This window comes from Oryza sativa, chromosome 1 (genome assembly GCF_034140825.1).
Source record: "Oryza sativa Japonica Group chromosome 1, ASM3414082v1".
Classification (NCBI taxonomy): Eukaryota; Viridiplantae; Streptophyta; class Magnoliopsida; order Poales; family Poaceae; genus Oryza; species Oryza sativa.
The window spans coordinates 34759483-34780611 of record NC_089035.1 but is presented as its reverse complement, the minus strand read 5'-3'; the positions used below and the strand labels follow the sequence as shown (position 1 = coordinate 34780611).

At 40.8% G+C, this 21129-nt stretch overlaps 3 protein-coding genes across 4 annotated transcripts; 2 read left to right on the top strand and 1 right to left on the bottom strand.

The window, feature by feature from the left end:
• Positions 1-1933: 1933 nt before the first annotated feature.
• Positions 1934-5886, bottom strand: LOC4327550 (tubulin beta-4 chain-like). The gene is made up of 4 exons (NM_001406352.1): positions 5732-5886; positions 4448-4848; positions 3471-3740; positions 1934-3058 (listed from the first exon to the last, which is right to left on the bottom strand). Exons 1-4 carry the CDS (start codon positions 5869-5871, stop codon positions 2379-2381), a joined length of 1491 nt encoding a protein of 496 aa, NP_001393281.1. The 5' UTR covers positions 5872-5886; the 3' UTR covers positions 1934-2378.
• Positions 5887-7364: 1478 nt separating this feature from the next.
• LOC4327549 (DNA-directed RNA polymerases II and IV subunit 5A) lies at positions 7365-10006 on the top strand. Its single transcript, XM_015794229.3, has 4 exons — positions 7365-7690; positions 8433-8612; positions 8743-8856; positions 9638-10006. Exons 1-4 carry the CDS (start codon positions 7478-7480, stop codon positions 9761-9763), a joined length of 633 nt encoding a protein of 210 aa, XP_015649715.1. The 5' UTR covers positions 7365-7477; the 3' UTR covers positions 9764-10006.
• A 3598-nt stretch (positions 10007-13604) lies between these two features.
• On the top strand, positions 13605-20414 carry LOC4327548 (stomatal closure-related actin-binding protein 1). Of its 2 annotated transcripts, none has more exons than NM_001409133.1 (13): positions 13605-14147; positions 14672-14969; positions 15536-15664; positions 16129-16221; positions 16477-16617; positions 16801-16869; positions 17204-17287; positions 17377-17554; positions 17744-17860; positions 18553-18611; positions 18885-19019; positions 19663-19812; positions 19933-20414. In NM_001409133.1, the coding sequence occupies exons 2-13, from the start codon at positions 14688-14690 to the stop codon at positions 19975-19977; spliced, it is 1482 nt and encodes a 493-aa protein (NP_001396062.1). In that variant the 5' UTR covers positions 13605-14147; positions 14672-14687; the 3' UTR covers positions 19978-20414. The 2 variants fall into 2 exon arrangements, with proteins under 2 accessions (NP_001396062.1, NP_001396063.1); NM_001409134.1 differs by having other exon boundaries at positions 14668-14969.
• The last annotated feature ends 715 nt before the right edge of the window (positions 20415-21129 follow it).

The following is a 21129-nucleotide window of genomic DNA, read 5'->3' as shown; positions in this document are numbered from 1 at the left end:
ACTAGAATGTCTTTTGCCAGGAAAGTTGTTTTTAGAACCAGTCGATTATCATCTATCTATCTATCTATCTATTATATACTAAATGTCCATTAACTTTCTTATAAACGCTCTCAATCCGCCACGTGTCAGTCCTACAAACACTCCTAGACCGCCACATGGCACTGTATAATCTCACCGTCGATTTTCACTTAAATTGGTGGATCCGATATTTTAGACTATTGGATTAGATCTATTTTTCAAGAAAATAATCCCTTCCTCTGCTGTGGGCCAGAAAAAGAAAAAAAAAACTACGTACGTACGTGTGACTTCGTATAACCGTGGGCCAGAAAAAGAAAAAAAACATAAGAACGTAGTACGCTCTCCCTGTCTCTTCCTATTCCTATTCTTTTATATCTCCATCTCTCTCTCCTCCTAATTCTTTTATGTTATCAAATTAAAAACGAGTTAAGTTGACCATAATTTAAATGTACATAGCTAATTTATATTCTATTAAAACGTTGCTCTATTTATAATTAAATTGACAATTTTACATCCAATGTTTTGCTATATATAAGCAATTTGTTATTGTGGTATAGACTGTGCATTTTGCAAGTTTGCATGCCATCTAAATAAATTAAATACTTATTAACAAAATATATTATATATCTATCTATATATCTATCTATTATATACTAAAAGTCCATTAAACTTCCTACAAACACTCTTAATTTGCCACGTGAGACTCCTATATACACTCCTAAGCCACCACGTGATACTCTAATAAATTAGAAAAAATATATAACTTGAACTGGTGAGCCAATTGGATTTATCTCATAAAAAAAATCCTTCCTCAACTACTACCGTACGTTCTCATCTCCTTCCCCTCAATCCCTTCTCCTCGTCTCTTTCCTTTTTTCTGTGTGGTAGTTAAGATTTTTGTTTTATTACTTAATAATTAATTTCTTCACTTCTATCTCACCAGAATGGCTGTGGACTCTTGATTGCATGTCCCATGCCTAAATATGTAAATGATTAATGATTTGATGCATGCTTTTATAAATAACAAATCTATTTTTAACTAAAAATTTAGAAAAAAGATAATAGTTACATAGCAAAATAATCATAATTTTAAAAAGTTGCTCCCTCTATTTCATATTATAAGCCATTTTAACTTTTTTCTTAATTAAATTTCTTTAGATTTGACCAAATGTATAAAAAATTTTTAACAACATCTATCACACAAAATTGTTTTGTTAGATATAACGTTCCATATATATCCATAATATGTTTTGAAAATTTTACTATATTTTCTATAAACTTGATCAAACTTAAAAATTGACTAAAAAAAGTCAAAATGACTTATAATATGAAACGGGGCCAGTATATCTGTTTTTATTTAGTTTGTTTAGTTTGTTTGAACGGTTGTTTCATAATTAGACAGCTAAATAATTTAAAATCAGTATTACCAACATTTCACTATAAAAAATAAAATATGTTATTTGAACTGCCACCTATTCTTTACATGACAACCCAAATAACATCCTATTTTTAATTTATTTGAACTGTTGATTTATGTTACTCATATTTTACCATGTAAAATTTAATATACGTAATTTGAACATAGACCAACAAGCAAACAACACTGAAACATTAAAAAATTGACAACATGTATTATGTCATCTTAATCATTCTACATAATAAAAATTAGAAAAATACAAAGTCACCATGTATGACCTTTTAGAGACATGTTAAATTACCAAGTGTCACATTTTAAAAATTAGTGAAATCTTATATATTAAAAGAAAAAATAAAACATCTAGCTAACGGTTTTCACCTAGATCGATGACCTATTAACATTATATCACTACACACCCAATCCTTCCCGTCTCTGGCTCAAGCTCTTCACTTTTCATTCCTCTTACGTTCCTATTTAACTAAAATATAAATAATCTATAATTATAAGTTTCATGTCTGATTTCTAATCTAACTATTGCAATGTTTATAATCAAACCAACGATATAAGATCTATATGCCTATAGTTTACTATATAACAAATACAACATTTTAACACAATCGGCCTATTACTTACGATTATCTCAAATACAGCCTACGATACATGCCCACGCGAATGCGCGGGCTACCTTCCTAGTTCCTTGTAATTTGCAAATATTGCACACGAGGACCAACGCGGAAAGGTAAAATTCATCCGAAATATCAACAATCGCAGACCAGCATCAAGTAATACAGTACCCAAAAAGGTTCCCATAGCACAGACGAAAAAACAAAGCGAAGACATAGGAAGCGGGCGGTGGCGTACGAGGCGGTAATACGGTGATAATGTAAGACGGAAACACCAAGCACACAAAACCCTGCCCTAGAACCACCAAGCAAAAGCCACCTTACATGTCGTCAGCCTCCTGCTGCTCCTCGTCCTCGTACTCGCCCTCCTCATCGGCGGTGGCATCCTGGTACTGCTGGTACTCAGAGACAAGGTCGTTCATGTTGCTCTCTGCCTCGGTGAACTCCATCTCGTCCATGCCTTCGCCAGTGTACCAGTGCAAGAAAGCCTTCCTCCTGAACATAGCAGTGAACTGCTCGCTCACCCTCCGGAACATCTCCTGGATGGATGTTGAGTTGCCAATGAAGGTCGATGCCATGGAGAGGCCTCTCGGTGGAATGTCACAGACACTGGACTTCACATTGTTGGGGATCCACTCGACGAAGTAGGATGAGTTCTTGTTCTGGACATTGATCATCTGCTCATCAACCTCCTTGGTGCTCATCTTTCCACGGAACATGGCAGAGGCGGTGAGGTAACGGCCATGGCGAGGATCAGCAGCGCACATCATGTTCTTGGCATCCCACATCTGCTGTGTGAGCTCAGGAACAGTAAGGGCACGGTACTGCTGGGAGCCACGTGATGTCAGCGGGGCGAATCCGACCATGAAGAAGTGGAGACGGGGAAAGGGGATAAGGTTCACTGCCAGCTTACGGAGGTCAGAGTTCAACTGACCAGGGAACCTTAGGCAGCATGTGACTCCACTCATGGTGGCAGAAATCAAATGGTTCAAATCCCCAACTGCATAAAATGGCAAACATGTGGAAAATGTTATATGGCGCAATGGTTGAAAATTATGCGGGTATATGTTGATAACAAAAATATAACATGTCCAAACAAACAACAATATGACAAAGCAAATCACTAACTGGAGTCAACGCCTTTATGTTTAGCATGAATCCTGCTCTAAAAGTGTAGTTTTCATAATTATATACAGTTATACACACCAAACAGCAAGACTATGAATAAGTGTATTGTTAATTCTAGATTATAGTGCAAAAATAATGACGGATTGTTTAGCATGTAGTAGAGAAGCTGCTAGAACAAGAATGTGTATATCTGCATAGCCAAGTATATGCAAATAATGATTACAAACACACAAATGTTGCACCAGTTTGTATTCAGTAAAACTGGAAAAGTTGAAGCAGCTTACAGCTAGGTGTGGTCAGCTTGAGAGTCCTGAAGCAAATGTCGTAGAGAGCCTCATTATCAAGAACCATACACTCATCAGCATTCTCAACCAACTGATGGACTGAGAGTGTAGCATTGTATGGCTCAACCACAGTATCAGATACTTTTGGTGAGGGGAAAACTGAGAATGTCAGCATCATGCGGTCAGGGTACTCCTCCCTGATCTTTGATATCAAAAGTGTACCCATACCAGATCCAGTACCACCACCAAGAGAGTGGCATACTTGGAATCCTGATTATAGAGGTAGAGGGCTTTAGAAATGATTGCAACATAATATAATGAAGTATGGTTGCTCAGATGTAAAAAAATACAGTACATTCGTTGAGCAAAGTGCATTATAAGCACAAATTTCTTAAATAGGGTTAATCATATAATTGTTGCTGATCACTAGATTATCTAACATGGACATTTCACTGATAAAAGGCTTGTTGTGCAAAGTCTTTGGTTGACTAAATAATTTGAAGAACAGAATGCTGAATGTGCATACCCTAATGCATGGACTGTAAAATAGTGCTGAATATGTATTCATATGGCACACATGCTACCTTAGACAGAGGGACCTATCAGAATACACAACCATCTAAATATTGATATGATTTGCATCGGGGTACAAAATCAATGAATAACTGCATAGTAAAATGACAAGGAACCATGGATATAAATTCAATTGGGGCACTACACAATTTGCAAGGATAATCAATGTCCTTTGAACCAATAAAGAATAAGTCACAATAGCTCATCTGCAATATGTTTCATACTAACAAATAGATACACTACATTGGTACAACATTACTTATATGGTCTATGATGGCACTACCATGCATCATATTGCGAGATTCACAGCATGTTAAAGGATGAACCTCAAGTAAGCGTCTGCATCCTAATCAATTTAAAAAGAAATTATCTAGCAACTATCAGAAATTTAGTTACCAATTTACCTTGCAGGCAGTCACAGTTCTCAGCCTCCTTCCTCACAACATCTAAAACAGAATCAATTAGCTCGGCACCCTCAGTGTAGTGTCCCTTGGCCCAGTTGTTACCAGCACCAGATTGCCCGAACACAAAGTTGTCAGGGCGGAAGATCTGGCCATAGGGTCCAGTGCGGACACTGTCCATAGTACCAGGCTCAAGGTCCATGAGAACAGCACGAGGCACAAAGCGACCGCAGGAGGCCTCATTGTAGTACACATTGACACGCTCCAACTGCAGATCTGAGTTGCCTGTGTACCGCCCGGTAGGGTCAATGCCATGCTCATCACACACCACCTCCCAGAATTTGGCACCGATCTGGTTGCCACATTGCCCGCCTTGGATGTGCAGGATCTCTCTCATCTTTGCACTGCAAAGGGAAGTGGAACAACACTGGTGAGTGAATCACAGATATTGAGCTTACAACAAGCAATGCTAATGGCAGCTCAAGTACTCAAAGCACAAAGGAGGTGGTCGCACAGTATAATTTACTTAGCCGACAGATCTAAACATCCCATAAAAGCAGGAAAAGTAATCATTCATGTTGTGCTACTACTAGATAAGAAATGTCACTGAATTTCTTCACAGATCAAGTTGAGCAGAGCCAGATCTGGAGTTTCGTATGCTAAAATGGCTAAAACCTAGTGTCTTCACAGTTCAATCACCGATGGTCCATCTAAATGCATCATCATACACACCAGACCACCTAAAAATGGATCGGTATTCTGGCATCGGATTTATAGGCTAAAAGCTAAATACACTCGAAATGCCTCATAGTGAAGCAGAACTGCAGGAATAGCTTATACATATCCCAGTTGAAATCCCCCAAAATCAAAAGTCCACAAGTATCTTATTTCAAAAAAAAAAAAGAAAGTCCACAAGTATCTACATTATCCCAGCCCAGCCATCCACGAGATAGAGATGGCATAAAGCACTCGAAATTCTACAGATCCAGTGCGGCCTACCAACATTTTCACCAAACCAACCAAAACAAAACTACAAGGGGCTAAATTTCACGGGCTACGCAGTTCTACGGAACAATGAAATCGGCGAAAATCCCCGCGGATCCCAATACATTACCGGTTTCCTCGACCAAATATACCCTAAACATTCGAAAAACAAAATTTATGCCACCAAAATTCGCACCAAAACAACGGATCCGATCACAAACACATCTCGAAGACTCGAACCCAAACCTAACAGATCTACAATCCTCCGATACATCACGAGAGAGTCGAAGAGATTTTTCTTACGAGTTGTGATGATCCAACCACGCGATCCGATCGGCGGCGAGCGAGCGAGAGATCGAGGGGTGGGTGGAGAGGCCGGGGAGAGTGAGGCCGAACGGAGCGTGCATTAAATAGCCGTAGGCGGCGCAGCCAGCGGCTGGCATCCGACGGCCCACGTTTCCTCCCTCCAACCCATCCTGGGAACGGACGGCCCAGATCTCTCCCCCTTGAGTAATTTTCAAAACTCCCCCCGTTGCGGCGAACTGCCCAAACTGCCCCCCGGATATTTCGCTTCGCTGGCCCCCGCCTGTCGGTGTGCAACTGGCTCCAGCGCTGGCCGACCAACCACACCCACAACCCACTGACAGGTGGGGCACAACGCGTCGTTGCCCCCACATGTCAGTGAGGTGGGGGACGTGCGGTGCGGGGCGAGGTGGGCCAGAGCTGCGTTGCTGGTCTGGCCCCACGTGGGTTTGGGTTCAGATGCGGTGCGGCGTCGGGGTCATCATGGGTGGGTCGGGCACGAGCATTATTGGTGGGGTGGGGACGTGGGGTGCCTGGTTTGGTGCGAGGGCCAGTCCAAGGCGTCCACCTCACGGCTCGAGCTGGGAAACAGAAAGTGGGCCCGGGGGGACAGGGACATGTGACCTCTCTCGCCTCGCCCACCTCGCTCGGCTTTCTCGGGGACCGCACGTGTGGGGCACGTGCCCGCTGGCGTCACCCCTTCTATACTCTTCTTCTCTTCCTGCAACAACGGTACAAGCAGTGATGAGGAGGAAGGAGATCGGATCTAGTACTAGCTGCAGGAGTAGCAGCCTCACTTCTTGTTGCTTTCAAGCTGTTTACTTACGCTCCACTTTGCCGCTGTAACTGCAGTGTACGAGCTGGTGTGTGTTTCTCTCCGTTTCGTTTCGGGCCTGTTCACTTTGATGTCATTTTCAACCTTACTAAATTTTAGTAAAGTTGTTAAAAAAAAGTGGCTATATTTAGTTTACTGTCAAATTTTGGTAACTATATAAGAAATCCTGCCAAAATTTTAGTAAGTTGTCAAAATTTTGGTAATGTTAAAATTTGGTAAGGTTTTTTTTACATCAAAGTGAACATGCCCTTCTTTTTTGGAATGGACAGGATGTCGTTGTGGAGAATCTCTTTGCCAGCGGGGCGTAGGTTGAGATCAGATCGGTGGATCGATCGATAGGCAGATAAACGTTACTGTTGGGAATGGCTACTTGTAGGAGGAGTAATATATTGTTGATTCTATTGCGCAACAAACCGTGGAGCACACAGCACAGGGTGGCGTTGATGATTGCAATTGGCCAAAACAAATCTACGAAAATGTCCTCGCAACTAAGCGAGCAATTTGCTTTGATTAAGGTTCTCTCAACAAGAGGAAGAGACGGTTCTGGTACTTTGTCCAATCATTTTGTGTCTTGTAGGTGATCCATTCTTTCTTTCTTTTCCTTTTTTGTCTTCGTTGCTACTCATGTTAGAGTTTGGAAAAAGGCCGGCCCAAGATCTGTACTACAAGGCCCAATGTGACAAAGCCCGCCAATGACGTTTCCCGCCTGGCTGCGGGGGCCCACGCGTCATCCACCGCGGCGGCTTGCGCCGCACGTTCCACACGCATATCCGCACCCAACTCCACTCGCACGTGCCCGTCGTCCCCCTCCCCTCTCCACTCCAACTTGAGCTCTAGCTCTCGCACTCGCAAGCAAGGGAAAGCGAGGCGGAAGGAAGCTATCGCCTAGCAGCGGAGACCGGGAGATCGAGATGTCGGCGGGGCTCGTGACGGAGGAGGTGATGGTGGGGCGGCTGGTGCGGATCCGGCGGACGGTGATGCAGATGCTGCGGGACAGAGGGTACCTGGTGGTGGAGCACGAGCTCGCCATGGGCCGCCGCGACTTCCTCCGCAAGTACGGCGAGTCCTTCCACCGCGAGGACCTCCTCATCAACAAGTACAAGAAGAACGATCCCTCCGACCAGGTGAGCCATATGCATCCTCACCCCCACTTCGCCCGATCGATCCATCCATCCGCAAGCTAGCTACGCAAGATCGATCAAGCCCAGCAGCTAGCTCTCTCTGTTTTTCTTGTGGATCGATCGGGGAATTCGGGATCGGCCGGCATCCCTTCCCTCCTGCGTTGATCGACTTCTTAGATTCGGATTGGTAGCTGGCTCGATTAGTCGATTGTGTGTGTGTGTGTTTTTTTTTTTTTTTTTTTGCACGTGGTGGATCGGCTCGAGTTCGCATCTGCAGTCAATCGAGCGTTGACCATTGTGGCAGACGAATTACTTGTGTATCCGTACGCGGTTGCTGCTTGTAAGCTTCCCTGCTACTCTTTGTCAAGCTCGTCTCCCGGTAATAGCTAGTACATGCTTAGCAATCACTAGCCAGTGAAGAAGAAAAGTTTTGATTGTTCTTGGCAGCGTCTTGTGAAACTGCTTGAAGCGTGCCGCGTCAACGCAGCTAGCAATACCGATCGCTGCAATGCTGAATTGCTTGCTGTTTTCTAGTAGGATGAAAGAGTGACACTTCGTGTTGCCAAAGTTGAACTGTCACCTGTATATATAGCTCAGTGACAGAGTCTCTGTCTCTCTGAACTCAAACCATAGAAGACTGCAGAACTTCATGTGGCGATACTGCGGAGTGGTTGCTACTTCGCTATTCCTTTTCGACAGGTTATGACTTACCGCTTAAGTAGTTATTTTTTCTTTTCGGAATCAGATATACGTTTTCTTCCCTAACGATGACAAGGTGGGAATGAAACACATAAAGAAGTACGTCGAGATGATGAAAGCTGAGAACGTCTCCAGAGCGGTATTGGTTCTTCAACAGAACCTCACTCCATTTGCAAGGTCATTTCTTCAAGAATTAGAGCCAAAGATCCACTTGGAAATTTTCCAGGTTAGTCCTGAACAACAAGAAGCTATTGCCTCTATTCAGTTCAACAATCCTATTCTTTTTTCCCCAATGAGCACTGGCATTTCACCTAAATGGCTACATGATATGCTGCCTATATTCTGTTTTTTTTTAGGAAGCCGAATTGCTTATAAATATCAAGGAACATGTTCTCGTTCCTGAACATCAAGTGCTTAACAATGAGGAAAAGAAGACATTATTGGAGCGGTACACTCTAAAGGAAACTCAGGTATTGCCACTTGTGGACTTGCAACTTTATAATATGCTTTTGGTATCAGAGGAACCAACCATTTACGTGCTTTCCTAACATAGCAATTTCGGGGACAAAAAAAAGGAGTTTTTTGTAACCACTAAAGTTTTTATACATTTATTTGTAAAGAAAATGATAGATTTGACCTCAACCATTTCATGTAGACAATTGCTGACTTCTTTGTTAATTTTCGGCTCCATTAACTGCAATATGTTGCCCTATGGCCATTGCATTTATAGTGGATGTTACTGCATTTTTTAGATAACGGAAGTGATGGATATTATTACCTGATCAGGTAGGCATATTTTTTTCATTTCATTTTTTGGGACAAAACTGAATGTCTTTTGTACTTGTAAGATAATAAAGATTACAATTTAGATTAGCGCAATGCTTTTACTCTGTTTTATAGGAATTCGAATCAATAGCAATGTGTAGGGATAAATACATATAGGAAAAATCACATAACACTAAATAGGCATAAATACATATGAAGTCAGAAAAGGATCTTTCCATAACACATTTCTGTCCTCTTTCTACATTTTTTCTCTAAAGAAAGCTGATCCATGCCCATTGGAAAGGTGCAAGAACAATAGTCCATTAACTTTGCCTAGTAACCGGTACATCCATTGGTCCATAGTATTTTCTTGGTTCTTTTAACTTGCATGCATGGTGCGCTCTGCATTTGTCAGTATGTTGCTAGCAATACGCAGTATTAATAGTATGTAACTAATTTCTTTTCTGAATGTGATGGGACAAATAGCTTCCAAGAATACAAATTACGGACCCTATTGCAAGGTACTATGGCCTCAGACGAGGACAGGTTGTGAAGATCATCAGGCCCAGCGAGACAGCCGGCAGATATGTTACATATCGTTATGTTGTATAATAGCAGAAAAATGAGATGGAGAGCACCATAAATCTGGTGATTTTTGCAGGTATACATACATGACCATATGCTTGGAGAAATCATATTTCTAAGGAGAAGCCATGTTAATGATCCCATGGCTGTTATGTAAGTGAATTCTCGTGAGTTAAGCATATGGACCATACATAATTCCTCATGTTGTACACTTTGTTTCAAGAACTGTATAAACAGTACAGAATAAAAACACCAGTTTTCAGAGGCTCAGAGTTTTTCAAATGGAATAGTTTCTTCTTTTTCCAATGAATTCTAGTTATACGTTCGTCGAGATATTTGTACACTATGGCAAAGGCACTAAAAAAGAGGTTTCTAGAGAGAATTATATGCTATATATGATTTCCTTTAGAAGATTGAAAATAGAGATCAACACTGTATTTTGTCCATGTACAGTTTTTGCGAATAATAAAGCAAACGCATATACATCTCGTTGACTCGTCGCCTTACAGAAAAGATTTCTCTCTTCCGAAGATCGCAAGGCATGCTCCTAGTGGTTGTAAATGATGTTTAAGGTTGCTGAGACACCATAGTCTAGAACAAAATTGTTTAACTGCTGCCATTGATGATTACTTTAGCTCTGGCCTTTTCATTATTTGGGATAAAATGAAACCGGCTCATTAGTTGAAAAGAACTTGCAGGAATAAGTGGGTTTAAGTGCTGGCTCCATTACAAGCGTCTTCACTTGTTTGTGGGTCACGCTTAGTATTAACATTTGAATTATTTGACTGAAAATGGATTTTATTAGCTTCATAGGCTGATAGGCATCGCGCGATGTCAATAACTAAACCTTTTGCCGTTCGTAGAATGGAAGCGTTGCTTGTCTACATCTAATATTCCTAATGAATGCGTGGTTTGTGGTTCAAGCAGACAACTCAATACGCTAGGACAGGGATAACCTCCTAGTATATCTCATCAATATCATCTTCATCATTCATATATGGTGCTTCATTTCATTTTCATGTCACAGTGTCGGAAATCTGAATTACCTATCTCATATTCAACTTGCCATAGCACCAAATATGTCTACCTATGGCAAGTACTGCATGGAGGCTGGACTTGTCCCTTAGCTTGATGCAGCCAATTCTGGAGCTGGACAGACAACTGAATTCCAGTAGAGACCACAGAGGGACCATTTATGCCTAACAGACAGTAGTAGCAGCTAAGAACAACTTTCAGAGTACACAAAGGCTACAACTTTCAGAGTACTAGTGCTAAACACTACGCGTTTATCTGAAGATTGAGTATTACACAATAAGCTTGTACTGGCAATTGCAGCATTCTTAATGATCACTCGGTGGATCCAATAGTAGGCATCATTGGCCACCAACCCAAGCTAACATAATCAATGGAAAAGTGAAAAAGGAGAGGAAAAAAGAGCATAATTTAAGATGTCGAATAGATTTATTCCCATAGTGTCCTGCTTATTCTATACCGTCTTCTCAAGTGGAGACGATGGAGACTGAATTTTTGCATAAAATTAACAAGTCAGAATGCACACAGAAAAAAAAAGCCGGAAAAAATGATTCTCCAAGGCATAAAATCAACAGAGAATTGACCACTCATGCTCTCCCGTCTTCGTCCTAATCCTCTCTTCAGCATCTGGATCAATAATTCGTTCGTTCCTGACCGAATCAATTAGTGTCCTCTACAACTGCAACCCAATCAACACCTTTTCTATTTGGGCAACGCTCCGGTGCCCTCTACTCGTAGTATTATACTACCAGTAGAATTAATCTGAACCGTTTATTATTAAGGATAAGTTGGTAATTTTAATAAATCAGTTTAGGGGTAAATTTGACATTTATATTTTTTTTTACTGTCTCGGTCAGTGTAAGGGTTGGTTGTATCGTTGATATTCCAGCCGGCGGCGAGGTTGACGGAGGCGGCGGACGAGGCAAGGGCGATGATGGCGGCAAGTGTGAAGGAAGGGAGGAGACGTGCGGTGTCGGCTCCAGATTCGATTTGGGAGCCTTGCATCCATCTTTGGCTGAGTACCGAACGAATGAGAGAGAGGCTAGGGTTACTGCATAATTACAATTATACCTCTCCACAAATATTTTTTCCTAGACAATATTACCCTTCCACGATTCTACTACCGTTATATGAGGTGGTAGTAGAAATAGATCTAAACCCTTGGATCCTTTGAGATCAACGGTTTAGATTATTTTCTACTTCCAGTAGAAAGCATCGGAGTGAAGGTTTTTCTATTTCCCCCTTTCTGATGAGCACTTAACCCTGGCCAAAACTTGTGACGCTGACAAGCCAACACGCACACATGCTGTCCCGTTGTCCGTTAGTTAGAGAGAGAGAGAGAGAGAGACGAATCAGACGATGGTCATCAGCTATCCATCAGGCACACTTGGATACGCAGATTGATTGGCTCAAATTATGCTGTCTCTCGCATCCGTGTCCGTGACCGAAACAAACCATCCAGCAAGATGTTGACGAGGCCCAGAAAATCGGATCGGATAGGAGGCGTAGCAGTGCTAAAACAGAAAGGGGGCTAAACACACAAGTGAAAGACTGATCTGATCATCCGAGTCGGATACTGTGCCTCGCTCTCCCTAATCGGTCACTGTCCTGGCGGTTGAATGGATCGCCCTAGCCGGATCAACTGGCCAGTTTGGTGAGCCATTTATTACCGGTCTTTAAAGGTTCGTTTCTGAACAGCGATTTGGATCGTCCTCTTAGAGCAAGTTTGGCTCCAATTCAACTGTAGCTAATCCAATAGCTCATTCATATAATAGTTGTATACTACACTATTAATATCTGGTCCCATTTGTCATACACACACTGTGTCTTGGAGTCCGTGTTACAGCTGGCTACAAATCTGTAGCCCGCTGCTCCTCTCTCTTTTTATTTATCTCCTTAAAATATGTTTGCAGCTGGCTTATAGCCTCCTATTATACCTGCTCTTAGAGAAGGTTAATAGTATAGCCAACTACTACCTCCAATTTATTTATAGCTAATCTAATAGTCAATTCATATAATAATTGCTTACTATACTATTAAGTATATGGTCCCACCTGTCATACACGCTTTGCGTCTTGAAGTCCGTGCTGCAGCTGGCTACAGATCTGTAACCCGTTGCTCTTCTCTCTCATCTTTTATCTCATTAAAATATTTTTGTAGCTGGCTAATAGTTTGCTATTGTACCTGCTCTTAGGGTGTGTTTAGGTCACGCTAAAATTGGAAGTTTTGTTGAAATTGGAACGATGTGATGAAAAAGTTAAAAGTTTATGTGTGTAGAAAAGTTTTGATGTGAAGAAAAAATTAGAAGAAAAAACTAAACAAGGTCTTACCGTAAAAGCCAGGACCGTTTTCATGCTATAATTGTTACTGTTAATTGAGGTGGGAAATACCAGGTGACAAAAAAGATAAAAGGACCGTTTCATACTGTTAGTAGTGGACAATTAGCTAGTAGTACTACTACAGCTAAAGCACGCTGCTTTTCTTTTTTTTTCATTATTCTAACTTATATCTCGTTTTTCACGTACACGTTTTTTCAATCTGCTAAATGATACATATTTTTTAAAAAATTCTATACGAAAGTTGTTTTAAAAAAAATTATATTAATCTATTTTTTTTAAAAAATTAGCTAATACCAAGTTAGTCATGTGTTAATTTATATATCAATTTACGTGCGGGAGAGGAGGGCTTCCTCCGGAACACAGCCTAACACACAGAAAAAAAGGAAAGAAAAACTAAAGGACGGGTTCATACTTCATACTGTTGCTATTAGCAGCGACTATCAAAAATGGAAAATAAAAATACACTAAACGCGACCAAAACGTGTCGATGTCTCGATGCATTAGCCACAAGCGAACTCGCCGCCGTCGCCGCCCTGCACCGGCCAGGCGCGAAGTCTCCAGCAAAATAAAAAAAAACAAAAGAAAAAGAAAAAGAGAGGAAAAAAAAAGTCTCCAGCTACTTGCTTTGCTTTACTCTCTCATCAACTTTTTTTTTTCTTCTTCTTCTTCTTCATTCCAAAACCACCTCGCGTGGCCTCCTCCGTCCCCTCGCCGGCAGTAGCCTCCTCCTCCGTTCATCCACCACAGGCGACCGCCCGGCCGCCAGCCTGCCGCCTCGAAGCCTAGGAGGTTCTCTCGTGCGCGCCCCCCCTCCGCTCCGCCGGTTCGTTCTGGTGGAGTGGACTTGGCGTGGCGGTGGAGTGGGGGGATCCATCGGGGGCTTGCAGTGATTCCCTTCTTCCTTCGGCTTTCCTAGCGCCTCCGCCGGCCTAGCCGACCGCCTCGAGAGCCGCCGCACACCTCCGCTTCGCGCCGCCGGCCCCCGCAAGGAGCCCCCGCACCGCCGACCTCGGGAACCCGCCGCCTCGCGCACCTGGGTGGTAAGGAATCCCTAGGCTGTTTGAATTTTTGTTCTTTTCTTTTACCTGGTGGGTGGTGTGTTTCTTCGTTTCTGCGAGCAGTCCAGTTCGTTGTGGGTGGATCTGCACCCTGCTAATTAATCCAACTCATCCTTTTTTTTGTGTGTATGTGAATCTATTACACCCAACTGAACCACCACCATGTCCCTCGTTTATAGACTACCTCTGATACATGAGTGTGGTTTAGTTATGGTTAGTTTGAATCGATGCTCTATACTACTGTTTTAGCAATTTGGCTTTGCTACTGTTTCACAAAATTTCATGGCTAAAGTTGTTGGGATGGGCTTGTGAAATCCGAGGCGTACCAAATAAAAATCTGCGTGAATTTAAATGATTTTTGGATTTGAAAAGGTAGACCTTTGACTCATCTTGTTTTTTTATGGCCATGACTTGTATGAACTATAAGTTTGATTGCAGAACTCACATATGCAAACACCATTGTAGTTTTGTCGAACACTAAAAATAGATGTTCTTGGTCAAGTTAGGATTGGAGTACTTCAAATGACAAGGGTCATCCATGACTCTGGAGAAGGCATGCAGAAGGAGGCACTTGCTATGGTATCTTCTGATGTTAACTTCCCCAAGGGCCATTTTCCAGACTACAAGATTGGGCCAAACAACCAAATCATTGATCCAGAAGAGATACATGAGGCTGTACCTTTGAAGGAGATCGTTGCGAAGGAAACAGCACAGCTGCTAGAGCAGCGAAGGCGGCTTTCAGTGCGTGACCTGAAGGAGAAGTTTGAGAAGGGTCTATCAGGTGCCTCAAAACTGTCTGAAGAGGTATTTTACTCAGTTCTGTACTTCACTTTGCCTTTATTAATTCTTACCAATAATATGTAGTAGCAGTTTAATCCAACGTCCAAAATTCCTGCGATTGTCTTCAACAAGTTTTACTGTATACATCAAGTGCCAATTAATATATCCTCATAATGTTTTATACAGATTTACAACTAGATAGAGAAAACTATTGATTTTTATTGAGTCACAATAATGGACAGAATCAGTCTATGTTCAGCATTATCTGTTAGCTTTCTGAAATTCCTGCCACCTTTGCTCAGTTGCTTCCACCAGACCATTTCTTTTTTCAAAGCAGGCAGGTGCATTGCCAATCAGTTAAAGAGAAATAAACTACTAAGGCTTATCAATCCATTTCCCAAAACAGTAAATTGCTTAGAAGGTGTTGAATGACAGGGGAAGATATAAGAGGTGTTTCCATGGCGTGTGGCCCATAATTAACGTCTTTCCTTGCCTACTAGAAACTTTTTATTCTAACTAGGCACATTCTACTTCATGTAACTCCTTTTGCAATGAAATTTCATGTTGGGACTACTTGTTTCACATTTCAGGCTAAGCGCCGAGAAGCAGCTTCGTTGGACAGGCAGGTTCTTCTGAAGAAGCTTAGAGATGTTTTAGACACTCTGAAAGGCCGTGTGGCTGGTAGAAATAGAGACGATGCTGATGAAGCTATTTCACTGGTTAAACTCTCTAACTTGACTTCTGGGAGAACTTTCTTAAACCGTTGCGCTTGTTGTTAATTATTAGACCTAAAAGAGCCAAATTGATTTTTTTTCCTGAATGCCCTTGAAAAAACATATGAAAAAGTTTAGTAAAGCTTGGAAACATTTATTTGCAGTACCTGAAAATCTTGCCAAGTGCCAACATTACTAGTTCACTGCAGTTATCTGTGTTTACACTGTAAACATTACATTGAACTCCTGCAAATGACCTAAATTTGGAAGTAGCTTAATGTAATGTTCCAAAGGGAAGTGATCTTTTGAATATTGGTTTTTATATTTCTTATTATAGTGTATAATCCCATGGAAGTTACTCATTCTCTTCCTGTCTTCCAGTTGTGCGGAGCTTTAACAGTTTTGTCCTTTGTCAACACTACTTTAGTTTGGAAAACATGATGTGATTATGACGAATTGTGCACTATCAGGTGGAAGCATTAGCAGTCCAGCTGACCCAAAGAGAAGGGGAGTTAATATATGAAAAGGCTGAAGTAAAGAAGTTAGCTAGCTTCCTCAAGCAGGTATTCTTAATGATCTAATTAGCTATCTGTGACCTAGTTAGATTGTGTAATGTACCAAACCTGGAAGCCTGAAAGCCAATATGACATGTCCGGCCTCATAAAGATAAATACTATTCTTTTCCTTATAATATCGCCACATTAAATGGTCAAGGGTGGATATGATATTTGTCTTAACTGTTAATGTGTGTATCAAGTTAAAAGTATGGTTCCATTGTTTGGTTAGTAATAATGCTACTGTTTTCTTCTGTGTCTTAGGCTACTGAAGATGCCCGGAAGGTGGCAGAGGAGGAAAGGGCTCTTGCATTAGCGGAAATTGAGAAGGCCAGAACTGCAATTGCTATAGTCGAGAAAGGATTGCAGGAGCATGATGCAGCATCAAGTAGCAGGGAAAAGGAGGTGCTTTCTCAATATTAACGAACATGGATATTTCTGTATCCTTTTTGTGAACTTGTTTTGTAGTAAATTTCATGTACCGTGCTCCTGAGTGATTCACATTCTGACAAGTGACTATTGTATGATTGTTACCCTTGTGCTTTGAGTTGCTGCCACATTTATTGTGTACCTTTTTTTCCTGGCCAGGAGATAGAGGGACTCAGGAAAGAGGTCCGTGAGGCTAGAAGAATAAAAATGCTACACCAGCCAAGCAAGGTTTGTTTCACTATCAATTCTCATGTTTAATTTATGGAATAGCAGTTTCTTTTTTGTGTATTTCTCTAGATCTTTAATGTTAATTAACCCTTTTCTTCTCTTTCCTCCAGTGAGTTCAAATAGAGACCGTCTTCCTCAATGTCTTAAGTTCTATAAAAATTTCATGCCCTTTCTTATGCTATGTTATTTGATTTTTTTTTAACACTTTTTTTTAAAAAAATAAATCTGCAGTGTCTATTCTTTCATAAAGCTAGTAATGAAATAGAGCAGCTCATGGTGATTTGCTTATATTCACATACCCTGATTAATAATGGCCATGAAAAAAACATCACAGGTAATGGACATGGAATTTGAGCTTAAGGCACTGCGAACTCTCATTGCAGAGAAAAATCAGCTTTGCAATCAGCTAATGAAAGAGGTAATTCTTTTGACATGGTTTGTATTATTTGTGTTTTCTTGTTTTTAGTGTTGTTGAGTTATAGCCATCCTTTTTCTTTTCATGTCCAGCTTGCAATGATCAAGAGGCTAGAAGAAGATAGCTCTGACCTCTATGATCTTGAAGGTTCTGATATCCTTGGATCACAGTTTTGTATTATCCCTCGATTTGATGATGCTCCAGACATCAGCAGCTGTCCAACTCAATGGTACCGTGTAATTTCTGGAGGCAATAGAAATCTTATATTGGGTATGTTATCAGATCAACATTACATGGAGCTAGTGGGTTCTCCTAAATCCATTTTAATATCATTCATTTGCAAAGCAATCATTGCAGTAATATCTTTTTGCTTATTATGCAGTCATGTAAAAACTGTACATCATTGTTTTCTTCTCACTTATTACCATATACTAAAGATGTTGAGATCGCTTTCTGCAGGAGCAACAAAACCTACATATGCTCCAGAACCATTTGATGTTGGCCGACTGTTACAGGCAGAGATAGTTTTAAATGCAGAGAAAGTTACGATACAAACAATGGGACCTATAAATCCTGGTTAGGCCTTCCCACTGCTCTCTTAAAATTTCTAATGGTGATCCTATTTATTTTATCAGGTAGATTGATATGCACAGTTGCGTTTCTTTCAGAAGTATTTAAACTGTCCATTTCTCTTGCAATATTTTCTGTAGCTTATTTCACATTTCTTTTTTGTCTACATGTTCTTGATATTTGTTTCGAACTTTGGAAGTTAAAAGTAGAACTAAGCTTAATGCCATAGTATGGAGTATCTATTTTCATATATTGTGGCATAATACTTTAATTGCTTAACTGTGTAAGTAATGCATGGTTTATCCTATCATATCATATGGATTAGCCCCATGATGCATTCTGCCATATGGCACATGCTTTCTCAGGGCAAAAGCCCCCGTTTTTTTTTTCTACAATAGAAGTGCAGCAGGACATTCGATTTTCCCTCCTTTTTCAAATACACATCTTTAGAGCACTCAAATTGTGTTCCCAAATACCTCATTCTACAGTTTTGAGATGACCTTTTATCATCTTTTTTTGTGGTATATCCATCCATCCCTTTACCTATTTCCAGTGTTGTTTATAATTATGGACTAGAGCACACACACCATCCGAAAAACAATGAGATATCAGATATATTAAGGAATTGAGGGAATACAAGCTCGTGGTTTCACCAAAGTTGCACTTAAATAGCTGACTTTGACATACTTTTTGAACAGCTGCCGGACTGGAACATTATGTGGAGTCTCTAATGAAAAGAGCAGATGTGGAGTTTAATGTATGGATTCTTCTCCTGTGTCTTATACTAATTTAAGAAGCCACCTCTCTAATTTTGCTAAATCCACAATCACCATTTTTATTTGGATGTGGGGGATCTTGGCACAATGTCCAAACTCCAATCAGCCCCCCCTCCCCCCCACCCACCCAAAGTACTTAAGACTGAAGTGAAACTGCAGCCTGAGTTTGATTGTAGTTGACATGAATATTGTCAAGCTTTGAATTTGTTATTTGTGGAAAAATCAGTGTGGTTTGCTTCCGTGTTTCCTTGTAGGTGGTTGTCACCCAAATGAATGGGAATGATTACTCATCGAACTCTGTCCATGCATTTCATATCGGAAAAATGAGAATAAAGCTTCGAAAAGGATGGTCTACAAAAGCAAGAGAGTCATACTCGACCACAATGAAGGTACGCGTGTAGTTTAAATACTGTTCATTTCTCAACTATGTTGTGTTCTTTGAACTGCTGTTTGATGTTATACAGTCCTCCTTAAAATATGTCTACACTTTTTCTTGTTTATTCTATAAGAATATTGAGAATATTGGTTTCCCCTCTAGAGCTTCCAATCGTATTTTTAGAACAAGCAAGGGTTCCAATATTCCATATCTCATGGTCCTGATTGGGCTAAGGACCCTAAGGCCTTATTGAGGTGTCCCTGGACCAGGTCATTTAATGGTGCCATAGTTGTTACCACAAGGGCGTCAAAATATAGACTAAGCCATTGAGGCGTATGCACTTCAGTTGAGTTTTCTACACATTTGGATATACCAGCTATCACTAAAGAAATTAGGAATATGAAACTTTCAGGAACAACAAAAATAGAAAAGAAGTTTGCAGAATTTATCCAATCTTGTTCTCAGGGCTCTGTTTTTTTATGGTGCATGCTATGAATCACATCTTTTTTCATGAAAAGATGTGCATAGCCGCATAGGATTTTGTTAGACTTGCTGAAGCTGATAGAGAACAAAAACATTCCAATCCAAGCATTTCTGCAAGTCTGCATTCTAAGAGTATTTTTTTGTAACTTATGTTTTCCATGGTCAATCTTCAGTTGTGTGGGAGCCGTGGTGGGGGTAATGCTGCAGCTACGGCAGTTTTCTGGCAGGCAAGGAAAGGCCTGTCCTACACCTTAGCTTTTGAAACGGACAGGGATAGGAACGCAGCAATCATGCTTGCTCGTAAATTTGCCTCAAATTGCAATGTAAGTGCTTTTGCCTTAAAATTGCATTTTGTTTCTAACGATAATGTGGTCAAGAATCCGTTTCATTCACTTGATGTTAGGAAGCAAGTTATTTTATACCCTTTTGTTTGCTCAATGCAGATTACGCTCACTGGTCCAGGTGATGAAGTTCATGCTGGTAGCTGAATTTACAGTGTTCACGGTGTGACAGCAGGAGTATACATGTAGGCTGTGAATTGTGTACTGTGTCAGTTTGTGTTTTCGAGAGTAGAGGTTGTACACTAGGCTTTCCTCTTTCAGCATACATTCTCAAGGCAATTCTTTTTATTTGCCTGCCAGCAGCTGTTTGTGGTGTTCGTCAAACATGCTGTGCAAAATGATGATTATTCTTGAGCATTATATCTATTAACGTTCGAAAAGTGATAGTTTGCTTAGAAGGAGCTTCCCTTGAATAATCAAGAAATGTACATATAATCACTTCCATCTATGGTGCGTAACTGGTCGCACGAAGTCAGTGGTGATTGTGTTGTATTCAAAGGATCAACTATTGTGTTATCTGGCAAGTGATTTTAATAGGGCGTTTTGCCACAGTAATTCTTCTAATGGAGTCATTTGTTTGCCTCATGGAGAATTCACCCCTACTGAAAACCTTGTCCTGTTGAACTAATGCTGTATATGAGGCATTCTGATAAACCCCTGTAAAATCGTCCTAATTTCCAGTTTGACCGTTTTATTCTGTTCACCCACATTTTCAGTAGTACTACGGCATAGGAGTATGCACTAATGTACTCCGTATCCTCCCCGAGACGTCTGTCCACTGTCATAGTCACATGCAAGTCAATTCAAGTCTTGAGATACACTAATCTTCAATCCAAAGCTAGCTGTACTGGCCTTTTGTCAGTGCACAATTTGGACCACATGGACCACATATTCACATGCCTCTCTCAAGCTCTCAGCAAAATTCTCAGCAGTGTACAGTATACTCTTGTATGCGGTGTACTTCCTCGTGGGTGTAAATAAGGCTTTTGCTTAATTCCATCAGAAATTGCTGCTCCACTCTTCTCGCTCAAAGTGTTCTCTCTTTTATTTTGGAGATGCTTTTCTTGCCCAAAGTTGAGCTCAAGCTCACTTTCATCTCCTGGGAAGTTTGCACAGTGCCCTGTATGACACATGCTCGCTCAAATCAACCTTTTTCTCTTATGATTTTTCATCGTCAGTAAATTCCAAGCAGGTCTGTATATGTTAATAAAAAGAAAACTCGAATGAAAATGAAACTTCCAGCCTACTACGTACGAGTACATAGTATTGTGTTGTTAATGGCAACTCCACTAAAATGGA